This window comes from Lathyrus oleraceus, chromosome 3, assembly GCF_024323335.1.
Source record: "Lathyrus oleraceus cultivar Zhongwan6 chromosome 3, CAAS_Psat_ZW6_1.0, whole genome shotgun sequence".
NCBI classification, from domain to species: Eukaryota; Viridiplantae; Streptophyta; class Magnoliopsida; order Fabales; family Fabaceae; genus Lathyrus; species Lathyrus oleraceus.
In genome coordinates, this window is record NC_066581.1 from 405,372,031 (window position 1) to 405,387,162 (window position 15,132).

At 33.2% G+C, this 15,132-nt stretch overlaps 1 protein-coding gene across 2 annotated transcripts; it reads right to left on the bottom strand.

Moving 5' to 3' along the window:
• Positions 1-11,814: 11,814 nt before the first annotated feature.
• Positions 11,815-14,805, bottom strand: LOC127127962 (scarecrow-like protein 6). Of its 2 annotated transcripts, none has more exons than XM_051057222.1 (2): positions 14,457-14,805; positions 11,815-14,234 (listed from the first exon to the last, which is right to left on the bottom strand). In XM_051057222.1, exons 1-2 carry the CDS (start codon positions 14,463-14,465, stop codon positions 12,057-12,059), a joined length of 2,187 nt encoding a protein of 728 aa, XP_050913179.1. In that variant the 5' UTR covers positions 14,466-14,805; the 3' UTR covers positions 11,815-12,056. The 2 variants fall into 2 exon arrangements, with proteins under 2 accessions (XP_050913179.1, XP_050913180.1); XM_051057223.1 differs by having other exon boundaries at positions 14,450-14,804.
• Positions 14,806-15,132: the final 327 nt, after the last annotated feature.

Sequence of the window (15,132 nt, forward strand, 5' to 3'; positions counted from 1 at the left end):
GTCCCAAAAATATGTCTTACTTTGACTAAGCATAACTTTCTCAATCTTGATCCAAATGGAGCAAACTTTATATCTCTAGAAAGCTTGGAACAATAGGAACAACTTTCATGTTGGAGAAATTTTCAAATGGAGCTTTTAGCTTGATGGAAAATGGACTTAAAGTGAGTGCAACAATCATGAAAACTTGCCCTAAATGGAAAGTCAACCATTTCCAAATTAAGTAACTTTTCCAATTCCTGATTAAATGATGAATCCATGACCCAACCTTGATCAAATTTCACATGTAGACTCCCTTAGGCATGAATTTTGAGATTCCACTCTCAAAAAGTCAGGAGTTGACTTTTCTGGCCCCACAGTTGACTTTTCCCAAACTGTCTGACTCCCGATTCCAGTGATCAATTGAAGTACTTATGGCTCAAATAAAGAGATAATTTTTTGTATGTAGACCCTTGTGGACATATGGAGGGCCATGGAAAAGAGTTTCACCCAAAGAATCAGAAATAAACTGATTTTATACCAAACCCTAATTTTATGGCAAAATTGATCGGGAACTGATTGAACTGCTTGCCAATGGATCTTTCTGAGATAATTGTGAATCTTCATAGGCCAAGATGCCTCTCTAAACATGAAATGGATGAGCCCTTCTACTTCCAACCAAACATTGCCTGTTGTAGGTAGCCATGAAACCCTAATTTCCTAATTGAATCCAGATTAACACTCTGATAGCTCTGAATCCTTCACTGATGAACTGAGGACCATAATAAGACACCTGGAGCCCCCTGAGACCTTTGAGACTTGTATGCTTAGAAAATGAAGTCCACTTCTCAATCTTGCTTTGTGTGGGTTCCTTCTGTTAAAGAGTGAGCAATCAAAACCTGATTCCCAAGTCACTAATGCAGTATGCAATGAGTATGACCTAGTATGATGCCAATGAAGTGTAAAACATAATCCCATGCTTCCAAGAAAAAATGAAGGGTAAATTTTGGGGTATTACAAATACATAGGCAGTAATGAAATATCAACTGGGCTTCCTCCAAATGTCTCTGACTCAGCATCCACATCAATCTCACCCTCCGGAGGTGGCATTAGATCAACATCATCAAAAATAGAAGGTGGCAATGGATCAACATCATCAGTACTAGGAGGTTGGACTAGATCAGCAGCATCAACAGTAGCAGGTGGGACTGGATCAGCAATATCTATAGTAGGAGGTGTCACTAGTAAAATATGACGCATGCGGGAGGATGGAGGGAGTGATGTTTCAGATGGTGAATCATGTCTTCTACGGGAAGAAGAAGATGAAGTGGCATGAGGAGAAGCATGATCCCTAGAAGTAGATGGCTCTGCCTCACAAGCGAGACCAGGAGCTTCCAGAACCTACTGACTCTTCTTCCACCGCACTGATGTATGTTGAGCAACCCTCATATGCCTCAGTTTATCCTATCTATCAACCATTATGAATGTAAGTTAAAGTAAAGAAGATAATTACTGCAGGAAAACAGCACACAAGCAAGAAAATCAAAAAATAAATATTGCAAGAAATTCCGAAGATGCATCTCCGAAATCTAGGAAACTATAACGACAGAAAATTCCAGAAATGCATCTCTGAAATTTCCTACAACTCAGAAGTTGCATCGATGGTATCAATGTACCCCATGCAATCTCAAAAAAACTTGTTTTGATCATCATTTTCAGCCAACAAACATCTAATACATTATGTCTAAACTATCTTAAATGTTATTTCTACTCATTTCTAACTCTAATAATTGATTTCTACTCATTTACACAAAAACTCAAAAAATTATCAAAAATTCAAAAAACTTACAAGAAATTGATCTTTTAGATGTTGTTTATGATGTTAGAGATGATGATTGAAGTCCCGTTAAGCCTTAATGATTGAGTTTTGAGTTGGTGCAGAGAAAACTTTGAGAGAGTTTGAATAATTGTTTTGAGGAAAATGAGAAATGAGGATGGAGAATGGTATGACATCATTTAACCTCCAAAATATTACGGAGATGCATCCCCGAAACATTTTAATGTTAACTGGCATTTTGGTGTGTCCGGAGATACATCTCCGTAATCTAGGGGCATTTATGTATTTTTGTGTGGTGTGTAAGAAGCATATGAGGTGCATTAAGAAGTCCTCAAATAAAATAAAGTAAATATGTAAAATAAAACATCGGGTTCATAGAACGCATGTCCACCATTGGTTGTTGGACCACTATAGTGTGAATGACAAGAAGTGAGAATATTGACCCGGGAGTGTTGTTTAGTGGCTGATCCACCAAGGAGCGGTTCATTTACAGTAGTGACAGAAAAGAAAATGTCCTATTTGAAATGCACACATTTCGAAGTTCGTAAATTTGTGATTAGGGTTGTCTTTGAAGATGTGTTATGCCGACTACCGTATAGAATTTTTAAAAAATTCAAAATTAAATTATAACTAAATAAGATTTCATAAAGTATTTATCAGATTGAATCGTGATTAAATAGAGTCTCTATATATTTTACCCTTATCAAATTGTCATTAGCCCAGGGTCACCGCCTAAGACGAAATTTAAAATTAAATATTTTTTATATAGTAAAAATATTTACCCTTATCAATTTTATTTAACATTTTCTTTTTAATTAAAAAAAATTAACTCATCTAAACACTCATTTCATCATTTAAAATAATCATAATAGAAAATACATTGTCAAGATTTCTAAACAAACTTAAATATCACATCTTGTATTATGTAAAAAATATATAGAAGTTTGTTCCATAAGTGTGATATTTAAATTAAAAATTATATGATATATATATATTGTAAATAGTTGTTATTGTTATATATTTTAAATATATTTAATTATTTAATTAACATAAAAATAATTTTAAAACTTATTTTTTTAAACAAATTAATTAAAATATATAAATCTAATATAAAAAATTGAGACCTAATCGATAGCTTTGGTGGTATAGCCCTAAGATCGGCTAGTGGACTGATGGGATGCGGATAATGACTCTTTTGTAGGACTCTTTTGATTTTTGCATTATTTTTTAGTGATAGTTCTATTTTTCTCTGTAAATTGAGAGTTTTATTTTGTTGTTTTATTATGTTGTGCAAAACTAAAATTTGATGTTTATGTTCCTTGCTTGCTCTTTTGTCTTGGCGGAGAATTATATTTGAGATTTATTCTTTTTGTTTTTTGAAATTTTGTGTTGAGAAGTTTTATTAAAACCGTTGGATTGATCCAACTATTAGTAAGAAAGATGCAGAAAGAGCTGCAGAGGTTACAACAGATGAGGATTGGATTTTGTATATCTTACCCTTGAACCAAATATTTGTAATAAAATAATTTATTTATTCTTACATGTTAAGGGGGTCATAGTCGTACAAATGTATCTTATATGCTTAGCAGACCCTCCAGGTTGTGTTATTCGATCAGTGTTGCTAATAGCAGACCCTGACGTCACATATGGATTAAAAGGAGACGATGTCGTTGCATTATTATATGTATACGTTGACGCACTACTCTGTAATCCTGTCATTATCGCAGTTGGCATACCGTAAGGGAAAATCCTAGAAACTTATGGTATAATAAAACCTGACACATATGAAGGCCTGGGATCTCTTATAGCAACGTATGTGGCTATGGGAGTAGTTAGAATGCTTGTTGTTGAAGGCATTGAAACCACCACTCCTGGTAACGATGTTGCACTCGTTATTGGGGTAAGGATAGGTTCACCGGTTCATGTGGGATTTGAACTCCATGTCGCTCCAACTGTTGATCTTCCAGGTTGTTCAATGTCTAGAATGTCATTTTGGAAAAGTGAAGTGTTCTTAGGGCGAACCATTTCGACATGAGCTCTACCACTCCTCAAGCGCATAAAAGTCCAGACGCATAAAACATTTTTCAACACAAGAAAAAACTAAAAACAAAGAAATAAAAATACAATAGTTTTTAAAAGAAGAAAAATTAAAATTTTGCACAAACAGGTCCCACTGGGCGTGCCAATTTGTTCACCGGTGATTTTGGTAAACAATCATTTAGTTTTAAATTTATTGCTTGAAGGACCAAACTAGTAAATCATGGGGCATGTAGTGTGAAATTTCTGAAGAAAAAAAAGTGTGCATTAATGTTGTCAAGTGTTTTATGTTGACTGCTTTGAAAAAAGATTAAACTCGAAAGTAAAGGTAACAACAATTTCAACTAAGTTGAAATGATAACTTGAATGAAAATAAGACAAGTAAATTATATAACATGGAAATACTTTATTTGCATAAGTAAAAGTTGGTAGGAAAATATATTTTCTTCAGAGATTTGTTTCTCGCTTGCGTATGGGTACTTTGAGTTTGTATTGAAGTTTATAATGATTTTGCCACCCTGAATCCTAATGCTAGAATCCCTATTTATAATGTTATGAAACTAATTGTCTTCAACATTCAAGTGTCTTCCATTCTACATGTTACTTTTGCATACTTCGCTTGTCTTCAATTGATCTCCATGTGTCTTTGGCACTTTGGATAAGAACAAAAAAATAGTTTTTTGATTTGATTTTGAATTTGCTTTGGTCAAATCTCCTTCGATCTGTCGAGTTGGTCATAAACCAACTTTTGGAAATTTCCCTAAGTATCAGACCAAATCCTTAGTATGTTAAACATTGATGTTTTTCTGAAACTGTCTCTGGTCGAAAGGTATGAAATCTTGTCTTACGCCTGTGCAGAAATTTCAGCTAATTCCTTTGTCGAGTTAGTACATTGAAATTTATTGGCTAACACCCATATATATAGCCCACAAATCATAACCACAATGGTCCCCACATCCAAGTCTATTTTATGGAATCATTAACATCCTACTACGACCTTGTGAGACTCCAGTTCTGCTTCCAGATTTTACAACTGGTATGCAGTGAGACATGTCACTCCCTATGTGTATTTAGTTTATTTTTACCATCCTTTTATTCAATAGGACGATATCACCCGTATAAAAATTATACATGTTTCACCAAAGTATTAGCCAAGTTAAGGTTCACCACCTAAGACGTGCCTACATTATCATTTTGGCCACTTATGTTTTCCCGGAGCCTTTCCTAATGCTCTTATCTCATTCTTAAACATGTTCCTAAAAAACTATAAGTAAGCATTCTTCTGATAACAATCCAATTCTTAGCATGAATACCATTCTTTTGACATTTTCCTATGCACAGAACCTAATACTCATTGAACATTAGGTATAAACAATTGGCCTCAGAGCATGTAATATGTGCATTTGTTTGCAAAACTCAAATTTTTTAAAAAGAAATGTTTTTGAAAATGATTTTTAGGGGAATGGTCTATTTTCCCCCTCCCCTAGACCGTTTCGATCCCCATATCTTCCACCAACAAGTGGTATAAGGGCTGGTCTTTTGATCAGGTCTTGTAACCTCAAAAGTTGAGGATATGGGATAGAACGATGTGAAGGATGTGTTAAATAGAGCTCCCATATTCAAATAGCAAAATTTATACGACTAAATAGATATCATGTTAAATACTTGATATCAGTTGATTAAATGACTTTGATTTATGTGAAGAAATCTAATAACATTATGTTAATAGTTTATATAATCACCAATTAAAATTTTAATGTGACTTTATCTAACCAAGATTGAGCTAACAAAATGTTAAGGTATAGGTGCCGAAATGACCACCTAGTCACATTACTTGAAGACTTTAAATATTTCAATTTTGTTTGAAAATTTGATGTATCATGAAGCTTGAAGCATCTGAATCTAACAAAAGGGAGAAAAAGATTGTTAGAAGAAAGTAGAAGCATCTCCTTGAAGACCTACTCTTTCAAGGTCATTGTGAAGGAAAATGAAGATAATTTATGTGAAGATGTTGGTGTATTACTTAATTGTTCAAAAAGAAAATGAGAAGACTCAAAATAATAAGTTTTAAGTGAGCCAAATTGCTGTCAAATGTTGAAGAATTATCCATGTTTGTAAATGCATAAGCTCAAGCAATGAAGTAATTAATCATTGTTGGATGGGAAGACACAAGCAAAGATAATCAAAACATGTTCCATTCCACTTCATTTGATATCTTGTTAAGAGTTTCTAATCATTTCTCTCCGGGCGTGCAAAGGAAAATGTATACAATTGTATTTTTTATCGTATTGTGCTTTTTCTTAAGTTTTGTGTACTAACCATTAATTATCTAACAAGTTTTAGCATAGATCATTAACTATGTATGATCGTTCCATTAACTATGTATGATCGTTCCACTCTATTTTGCCTTCTATTAGTGTACCTTTAATTATTTGTTGATATTTGTTTGTTTTATGTATTTTGCATGTAGTATATGTTTGATATGTCAACATGATATATCTCATTCATCTGCATTATGATATTCATTGACATTAAAGTCTTTTTTGTGTTAAAATATATTGCATCAAATATTTCATTAATTTCTTGCATCGAGTTATTGTTATTCATCTGTGCATAGCATTTTTCATTCATCCATGCATCATTAAAGATGTTTTTCATCTGAAATTAACCCTCTTAGCATATTCATTAAAATTCTTTAGCATTTAAAAATCTCAGTTACCCTTGTTGCAATTTCATAAAAGCTATTTTTCATGCATTTAAATTTTAAGATTCTTTCTTCATGATTCGAATCATAGGACATCATGATTTGAATCAAGGCCTCTTCGTTTTTATCGAAAAGCTACTGGGTCATTTGATTTGAATCACACCACCATTTGATTCGAAACGCAGTTGACTTCTCATAAAAAATGAAGTACTTGATTTGAATCATATGTATATCTAATTCGAATCATAGCTTTCAATTTTGAATTTTAGCGTATGTCTCTTTAATTTTCATTCAATCTTTCATTTCATCATTAAAAAGATTTTAAGAGAAATTTCTCATTTTCTTTCATTCATATCATTTAATTGTGTTACATGTACATATCATACTATTTGCATTTTAGCCATTCATTCATTACTTATTTTCATATGCGTCAACAGTATTTTCTACATCTTGATTTTGCAATTATGTGCATGAACATAACAATCAGGTTTAACCATTGTATGTTCATATTTCATTCATTATTTATCCCTCTTTCAATACATTTTTTGTATGTGAATTAACCATTGTATTTTACTGTTAAATGTTTTATGTCATTTTTGTGCATATTTGTTGTATTTGACATGTGTTAGCTTTCATGTATTTGTGATGTATCATTTTCTTTGTTGTATATTATTCTTTAGCTATTTTTGACTTTATTTTCTATGAATTATTTGTTATGTTTCTGGTTATTTTGCATTTATACTCATTAGCATCTATATTTTGTCAAAAGGGGAGAATTTGTAATGTGAGTCTAGATTTAATTTATGTGTTTTATAAAAATTTGATATGATGCAATGTTTCAGATGGAGTACGAAGAAAAGCCCTGATCACGCTTTACTTAATGCTCATGCCGACTCAATTACAATGCAAGTTTTTCAAACATAAAAAGGGGGAGACTAAAGTTGCTCTGCCATCTAGGATTTTGGTTTTGTTGGTTGTCTCGTTTATTATCGTTTATCATTTATCGCTTTCGTAAGTGAGTCTCCTCTAAGTTAAATATTTTCAAATATCTTAGAATTGAGTGCAATGTTTTTTAAATGGTATTTTTCTTTAAATCTTGTTTTTGCATGCATAAAGAAAATGTTTGTTTTTTAGTGTAACCAATATGTTTTAAGTCAATGAGTCAGTTTTTGGATCAAAAACTATATTTGAGTTATGTTCAAGTCATGATATTATTAGGATCTAAAATCATCTTTAAGATTACAAAAGATTGAGATTATAAGTGTGTGATTCGAATCACACATCCTATGACTCAAATCAAATGAAACACGACCTTTCAGGAATTTTTTATACTGTTATGATTTGACTCAAAATTTACACTTGATTTTACTCACAGAACTCTATGATTCGCCTCACAGTTTTCATGATTCGAATCATAGATCAAATCATGAGCTGAATTTTTCCATTATTTTGTTTGATTCGACTCAAAGCTCTCATGACTCAAATCATACTTCTGCCTTGATTCGACTCACAGTTTTCATGAGTGAAATCACATAAATGGGTTTCTTATATGTTTTAGATCTTGTTCCAAGTTACTTTCCCACTCGAGTCAAATCATACATGTGCTTATGACTCAAATCAAACATCATTTATACTCATTTTTATGCATAATCTCAAGCACCTATATAAATAATTTCCTATTTTTTTTCTCACCGTCAATTTTGAGTGATTATTATTATGATAATCACATCTTTGAGAGTCTTTCTAAAAACTTGGAAACTCGCTTTCAAAGAACACTTTTTCACATCTATCTTTTGCATTTTAATTCATCTTCAACCTCTAGCAAGATTAACATCAGTTGCTTCTCAATTTTTAGAGAATGTGAGATCTATTGTAGAGGAGGAGGTTCATTCTTTGTTGATGTTATGAAATTCTTGAGTTGCAGGTCAGGATTCAAATTGTGTGGTGGTGCTGAAGTTTGGTAATCCAACAAGAAAAAGAAGTACTTTATGTGTTCTTCAGACAAATAAAGGTTCAAAGGACTGGTAGGACCGAGTAAAGGTTGTTGCATATCAGAGGCTTAACAGGGGCTTGTATTTGGAAGAGTTAAGTCGAGATCAGGTGGATCTTGCAAAACCGACAAAGTAGGCACCATATACAACAAGAGAGGATCAAAATAAGAAGATTAGTTATTTTCAGGAGTATCTTGTATCAAATGGTTGTTAATTTCTGTAAATAATTGTCATATTACTATTATAGTGGAAGAAAACAATTTTCAATGGAAAACCATTAAATAGTGGATTAAGCTCTTTCGAGGATAATTGCTTCAAACCACTATATATTTGGTATACTCTTCTCCATCCCTTTATTTCTTTAATTTTATGCGTAGTTTTGCATGATTAGATTTGTATCACTTCCGTAGAATCGTGTGATGATAGGATTTATCTGCTTATAGCAATTTTGTGATTAAAATTTAGGTATGTGATAGATCTAGTCATTTGAACATTTTCTCTTGCAATTATTGATGTATGAACTCTTGCTCTTATATTAATCATTTGATTAATCAAATTCAATTTAAATTTTTAAGCTTTATATGAGAACTGAATTATGATGATTATTGAATTGCTTATTTAAATAACTTCATATTTTTTAGCTGTTGTGATTACTAATTATTTGAGTTAAATAAATTATCCATTTAATTTGAATATATATATATATATATATATATATATATATATATATATATATATATATATATATATATATATATATATTACTTTTTTTTCCTTCTCCTTTCATGTCATTATCCATGTTTCTTTTTATTCATGTACCACACTTTTAATTATCCCCCTTATTTCTTTTACTTAAATAAAACAAATTGATAAAGGAACCCCACCACCACTATTCTTCCTTTTTTTTAAATTATTATACTGATGACTTACCCAAGGTTGAAGGGTGGTCCTCTCCATTTTCTATTATCCTTGTTTCTTTTTCTTTTTTATTTTCTTAAAAACTAAAATAAAAAACTAGTGGGACAGACAAGAAGGACCACTAGCATGCATCCCCAACAAACATCATTAAAATATTTGCAACATGATTAGCTAAAAGCTAGTATATATATGCATCATTACATTCACAATCTTAAATTAGATCATAAAATAAAAAATAATAATAATTAAAAAAATATTATTGCAAGAAAATAATAACAAAATTAAGGCAAGAATGCTAGTTCAACCAACATAAACCAATATTATTAGATTGAACGTTATAATTAAAATTCAAACCAGTTAGATGTCATCGCTAAAATTCGAACCCTATATGAGTTTATAATAATTGTTACTTCAAGAAAATTAAGACAAGAATAATTATAATTATATTGAGAAGCCAAACATCTCTCTCATGCAACATGGTCTCCATCATTAAATATTAATATGATTGTGTTTGTTTGATGAAAGTATAATTAAATGAAAGGATTCAATGTTAAAGATAGAGAAGAGATTAAATTAAATTATAAGTGGGACCCACTTGCACTAAACCCATGTGATTACATTAGGAAAGTTCATTAAAAAACAATTTAGCCAAACAACTTCTAGTTCAATGTATTTATAAATTTATAATACAAGAGTTGGCATGCCCTAATAAAACTATACACAATGTCTTGAATGTTCAGCCACACAGATTATGATAATGGTAATAATTAAAAAAAGGAAATAAATCTAATACCTTACTTAACCTCATTATGATTGACTATGACATGATTATTAAATATTGAAGATTAGTTATATGCAATGGATACAGGTAGTCCAGAATTTAGGTGTCACAATCTTGCAAAATTATTTTTTTTCTAATAATGATCATTGGTGATTGATTCTTACAAACAAATGAATCATACAAGGAAAATTGAAAATAAAAATGTTGGTTTTAAAAATTGAAAGGTTATATATTTGTTTAATTAGATTTAGAAGCTCTCAATTTAATGGTTATTGCATCGGTTTTTCTTATTTAATCTCTAAAGTGTATGATAATAATTATCAATAAAAAGTATTTGAAAATAATGATTAATCCATATAATATATGGAAATTTGTTTGACACATTGACAAAATGCTAGACACTAACCAAACAAATATCTAATCCTTAAAAAAAACTAAACTAAATTAATTGTCTGCGATGCTGGACTCTTAACACAACTTCTCAAACCTAGGACTATTGAGTCGGTGCATGAATATAAACCGTAGGTGACTCGATAACAGAAATCTAACCTAATTGCATATAACCTAACGGGACTTGAACAGGTTATCTGGACTCTTAACACAACTTCTCAAACCTAGGACTATTGAGTCGGTGCATGAATATAAACCGTAGGTGACTCGATAACAGAAATCTAACCTAATTGCATATAACCTAACAGGACTTGAACAGATAGACCTAACTCAATCTTACAAAACCAGCTTGTAAGACGATAATTACTTAAAGTAAAAAAAATTGCTACTTTGAATAAGACGAACATCAACCTAACGACGCGGTGGTTTCGTCAAAAACCAAACAAACAAACATTGAATGGCTTTATGAAGAGTTGTGGAACAACATCTCTAGCCATTAACAAGGTCTCATGAGTTGCAATTTCTAACAAGTTTGGGTTGGTGAGACTGTATAACTCAGTTAGGCCCATACTATATTGGAGAATACAAAACTTCTTAGAACTAGAACTTGATATACAAGTACAAATTGAACTAAGACAATGCTATAACTCTATCATATGTTCTTTAATTCAACTTTATCTAATAAGACCAAAACGCATCCCCATTACACCACCTTTTTGTTTTGTCCTACACTACTTTTGAGATGCATCTAATTCTCCATGACATATCTAATTCTAACATAGTATTGTCCCAATCAATCCTTGACCTAATATCTAGCTAGACCTAATTCAAATTATTCACAAAACTTATGAACTTCTTCATGATGGCGAATGAAGGAAATATATGGACCATCCAATCTTGATTAGAGGGTTCGCAATTCATCTTTATACTTTGAATACATTTCAAAAAGTTGAGACATGCGTCTGTCCAGTCTGAATTCAACAGTTGAATTCACACTGGACAGTATTTCAAAAAGTTGAGACATGCGTCTGTCCAGTCTGAATTCAACAGTTGAATTCACACTGGACAAACTCGTGTTCCAACTTTACTTATGTTACTTTCTTATCAAGTATACAAGAAAACACCAACAATTAAGACAACAGAAATCGAGTGGAGATATTGAAAGCAAAAAAAAAAATACTACACATAAAAGAGCTCATAAATTGCCATTCAGTTGCTAATTAAAGACATAATACGTTTACTTCCATCATTAGTGGAAATAACAAATCCTAAACATAGACAAATTAGCATTGAATCATAAAGCCAAGGCAAATTAAGGAAAAGGATCAATCAACACAGTAGTAGTAAAGTTATGAAGCACCTTTTCATTTTAAAAACCTAATTGCAGCTTCAAAGGTGCAAGCAGCATTGTTCTTCCGATTCTCAGCATCTCCAAGTTGAAATCGAGATGAGATCCTTCCTTTGCCAGCATAACACGAGTGAATTCTGCTTCTTCTCGACGTGGAATCCCCTGCCGGGAATCCTCTGCACCAAACACTCGGCTTGTGACTCGGTAAAGTTACTAAACGTCAATGGTGAGAACCCCGACGACAAGAGAAGATTTTTCCAAGGAAGTGTTTGGTCCTGTGAACGCAGACGGCCCAAAACAAGCTTCTCAATGGCTGGTTGAAGATAGTATTTCTCGATCATTTGAAGTACATCTGGGTGAACGTTAACACTGACAGCGTCAAGTGACTCGAGCAAACCCGAATAAGACTGGATAGCGAGAATCATATGCTGAGGAAACGGTGCGTCGGTTCGATCGCAACTCCTATCCAACGTAACCACAATTTTTGGCATGAGCTGCTTCATGAATCGAAGCACCAAAGGAAGGTACGAAGGGTAATTTGAGAAAGAGCAAATAGGCAAGTTAACAACAACTGCTTCGCAGTCGCGAAGTGGCTGCGGCCATGATACAGAATTCAGAGAGTCGAGTGTCAGAATCTCAAGCTCAAAGGACATGTTAATTTCACCAGCATATTGTTTCAGATTCTCGTGAGTGAAACTAAGCTCGATTTCGTCGTGGTGAGAGGGTGAAACAAATGCAGTGATCTTAAGTGAAGGTGCACCGCCGTTCCTGAGTGCTAACTCCTGCATAAAAGAAGACCATTGTCCACCGAAACCGATATCAAAATCTACTATGTGAATTTGATCGAAACCTTCCACAGCTTCAAGCAATGCTTGGTTGGAAGTGAAATTAGCAAACTGCAGAACCGGTGAGATTTCTGAGAATGATTTATAAGCACCAATCTTGAGCAATAGCCCCGTAGGCGAAAAGCTGTTGTTGTTGTTGCTGTTGACATTCGATTGAAGAAGCAATTGTAATGCCTCCTTGAAATAGAAAGCAGCCCTTTGAAAAGGCTTCCCAATGGGAGAAATTTGGTGATTGAGCCGCGCCAATATCCCGTGCGCGAGTTCCGGATTACCGGCTTCTATAAGTTCTGCAGCCTTGAAAAGCTGATCAATTATAGCTTGCTGGAACTGATTGTTCCCTGCCGCATCTTCGCCGCCGCCGCTTCCAGGGTTCCCCATTTTCTGCTTCGGCGCCATTGGCCTCTGCTGCAGATGGTGTGGAAGTAGTTGAAGCTGCTGCTGATGATGATGCTGTTGTTGATGTTGCTGCCGCCTAAGAAACATCTCTTGACCAGAATCCAAAAATGGCATCTTCGGAATTTCATAATTATTTCCGCAATTGAGTCTTTTCGCCGGTGGCTGAGGATGAATCTCTTGATTCTCTTGCAGCTGAGAATATGTGAAAGGAAAAACCAAACTAGGGTTAGGCATAAACTGAGTTTGGCTTTGGTTCATAACAAATTGAGGTAGCTTCTCATCAAGAGACTCAATTGGTTGTTGTTGATGATGAAACAAACCACTATGAGAGAGTGAAGAATTGAAAATAGGGTTTTGAATTTGATTCATCACTCTACCAAAAGGGAAATCAGAACAAATCTCAGTAGCCGTAGAAGCAACAACCGACGAAGAATCAATGCTAGTTACAAAGTTGTTGTTGTTAACATTTGAAGAAATAGGATCAAGTACAGAACTTTGTTGATCCATAAAACTAAAACCATTGAATTCAACATCTTGCTGAGAATGAGAATGAGAATTACTAGTCCCAACTTGTAAAAGCTTGCTTAATCCCATAGATGCATCTTCAATATCTTCCATAATCAATTTCAAAATTGAATGATCTTGATCTTGACTTGGTGATTCAGACAACACACTCTCCCAATCTTCCATTCCACATCTTTTTCCTTCAACTTCAGGTATGTTCTTGTTGTTGCTATCGGCTGAAGCGCCTCCGGCGGCGCTGCCGTGTGAGGAAGACAGCGTTGAGGATGAAGTAGGAGTGGCTTCTGGATTTGGTTTTTTGAGGTCAAAAACATCAACAGAATTGGGCTCAATGCCCGCATAGCAACAATTTTCCCTCCACCTTTGTAGAAACTGTTGTTGCTGTTGTTGAAATAAGAACGAATCTGAAACAACACTACCAACACTTGAACCAAAATCCAACACCCCTTTTCCTATGTGTTCTTCAAAAGGTAAGGGCATAGCCTTCATCTAAATCAACCAACAAAACTTTCAAACAACAACAACAATAAAAATCATAACTTTAAGCAAATACTAGAAAAAAAGAAAGAAAAACAAGATCTGGGGTTTTGATTTATGTTGTTCGTTGTTCTTGTGACAGAAAACAAAAACAAAACAAACTTGTTGTTAAATGCATGCAGCTTTGTAGAACAGACCCATTTCAGCAACAAGAACAAAAAACAAACCTTTCACCTCACTCATTCATTCTTGTTCTTCATCTTCTTCTTTTACACTTCCACAGCTTCTTTGTTTCTCTCTCTCACACACACACAAACAAAACAAAAACAACACCTATGTTGTTTGTGTGTGTCTCTCTCTATATAAATCACTTGTTGTGTAATGTAAAAATATGTAATGGTTTGAAAAACTGATGTTTGTTTGTTGTTTATGAGAGTTGTGATGTGCACAGTACAAAAAGAGAAAAGCTTTTCTTTCTCTTGTCTTCCTTGTGTTTTCTGCTGTGGATGGATGCGTGCAGCATATAAAAGTGGTAAAGTGATTTCTCTCTCTCTTTTTTGGTTTTTTTAGGCTTATTTATTTGTTATTGTGAAATGAAAAAAATGAAATATTTATGTGGCTTTTGTCTCTAGATGTTGTTATCTCGCATGGTAGGGTCTTTGTCACACTCTGTCCCCACTCCAAGATGTAGTGCGCACTATTTGTAGTTCTCCTTTAGGAGAAGTTTATTATCACACCATTATTTCTATACTATATTCTTTAGATATATATATATAAATTAGTAGTCAATTTTAACACATTTTAATTTTTTAACTTTATAGAAAAGATACATTAAATGAATTTGATTGTTGAATTGTGAGATATTATAAAGTTTATAAAATTTTATAGACTTTAAAAAATAATTTGATAT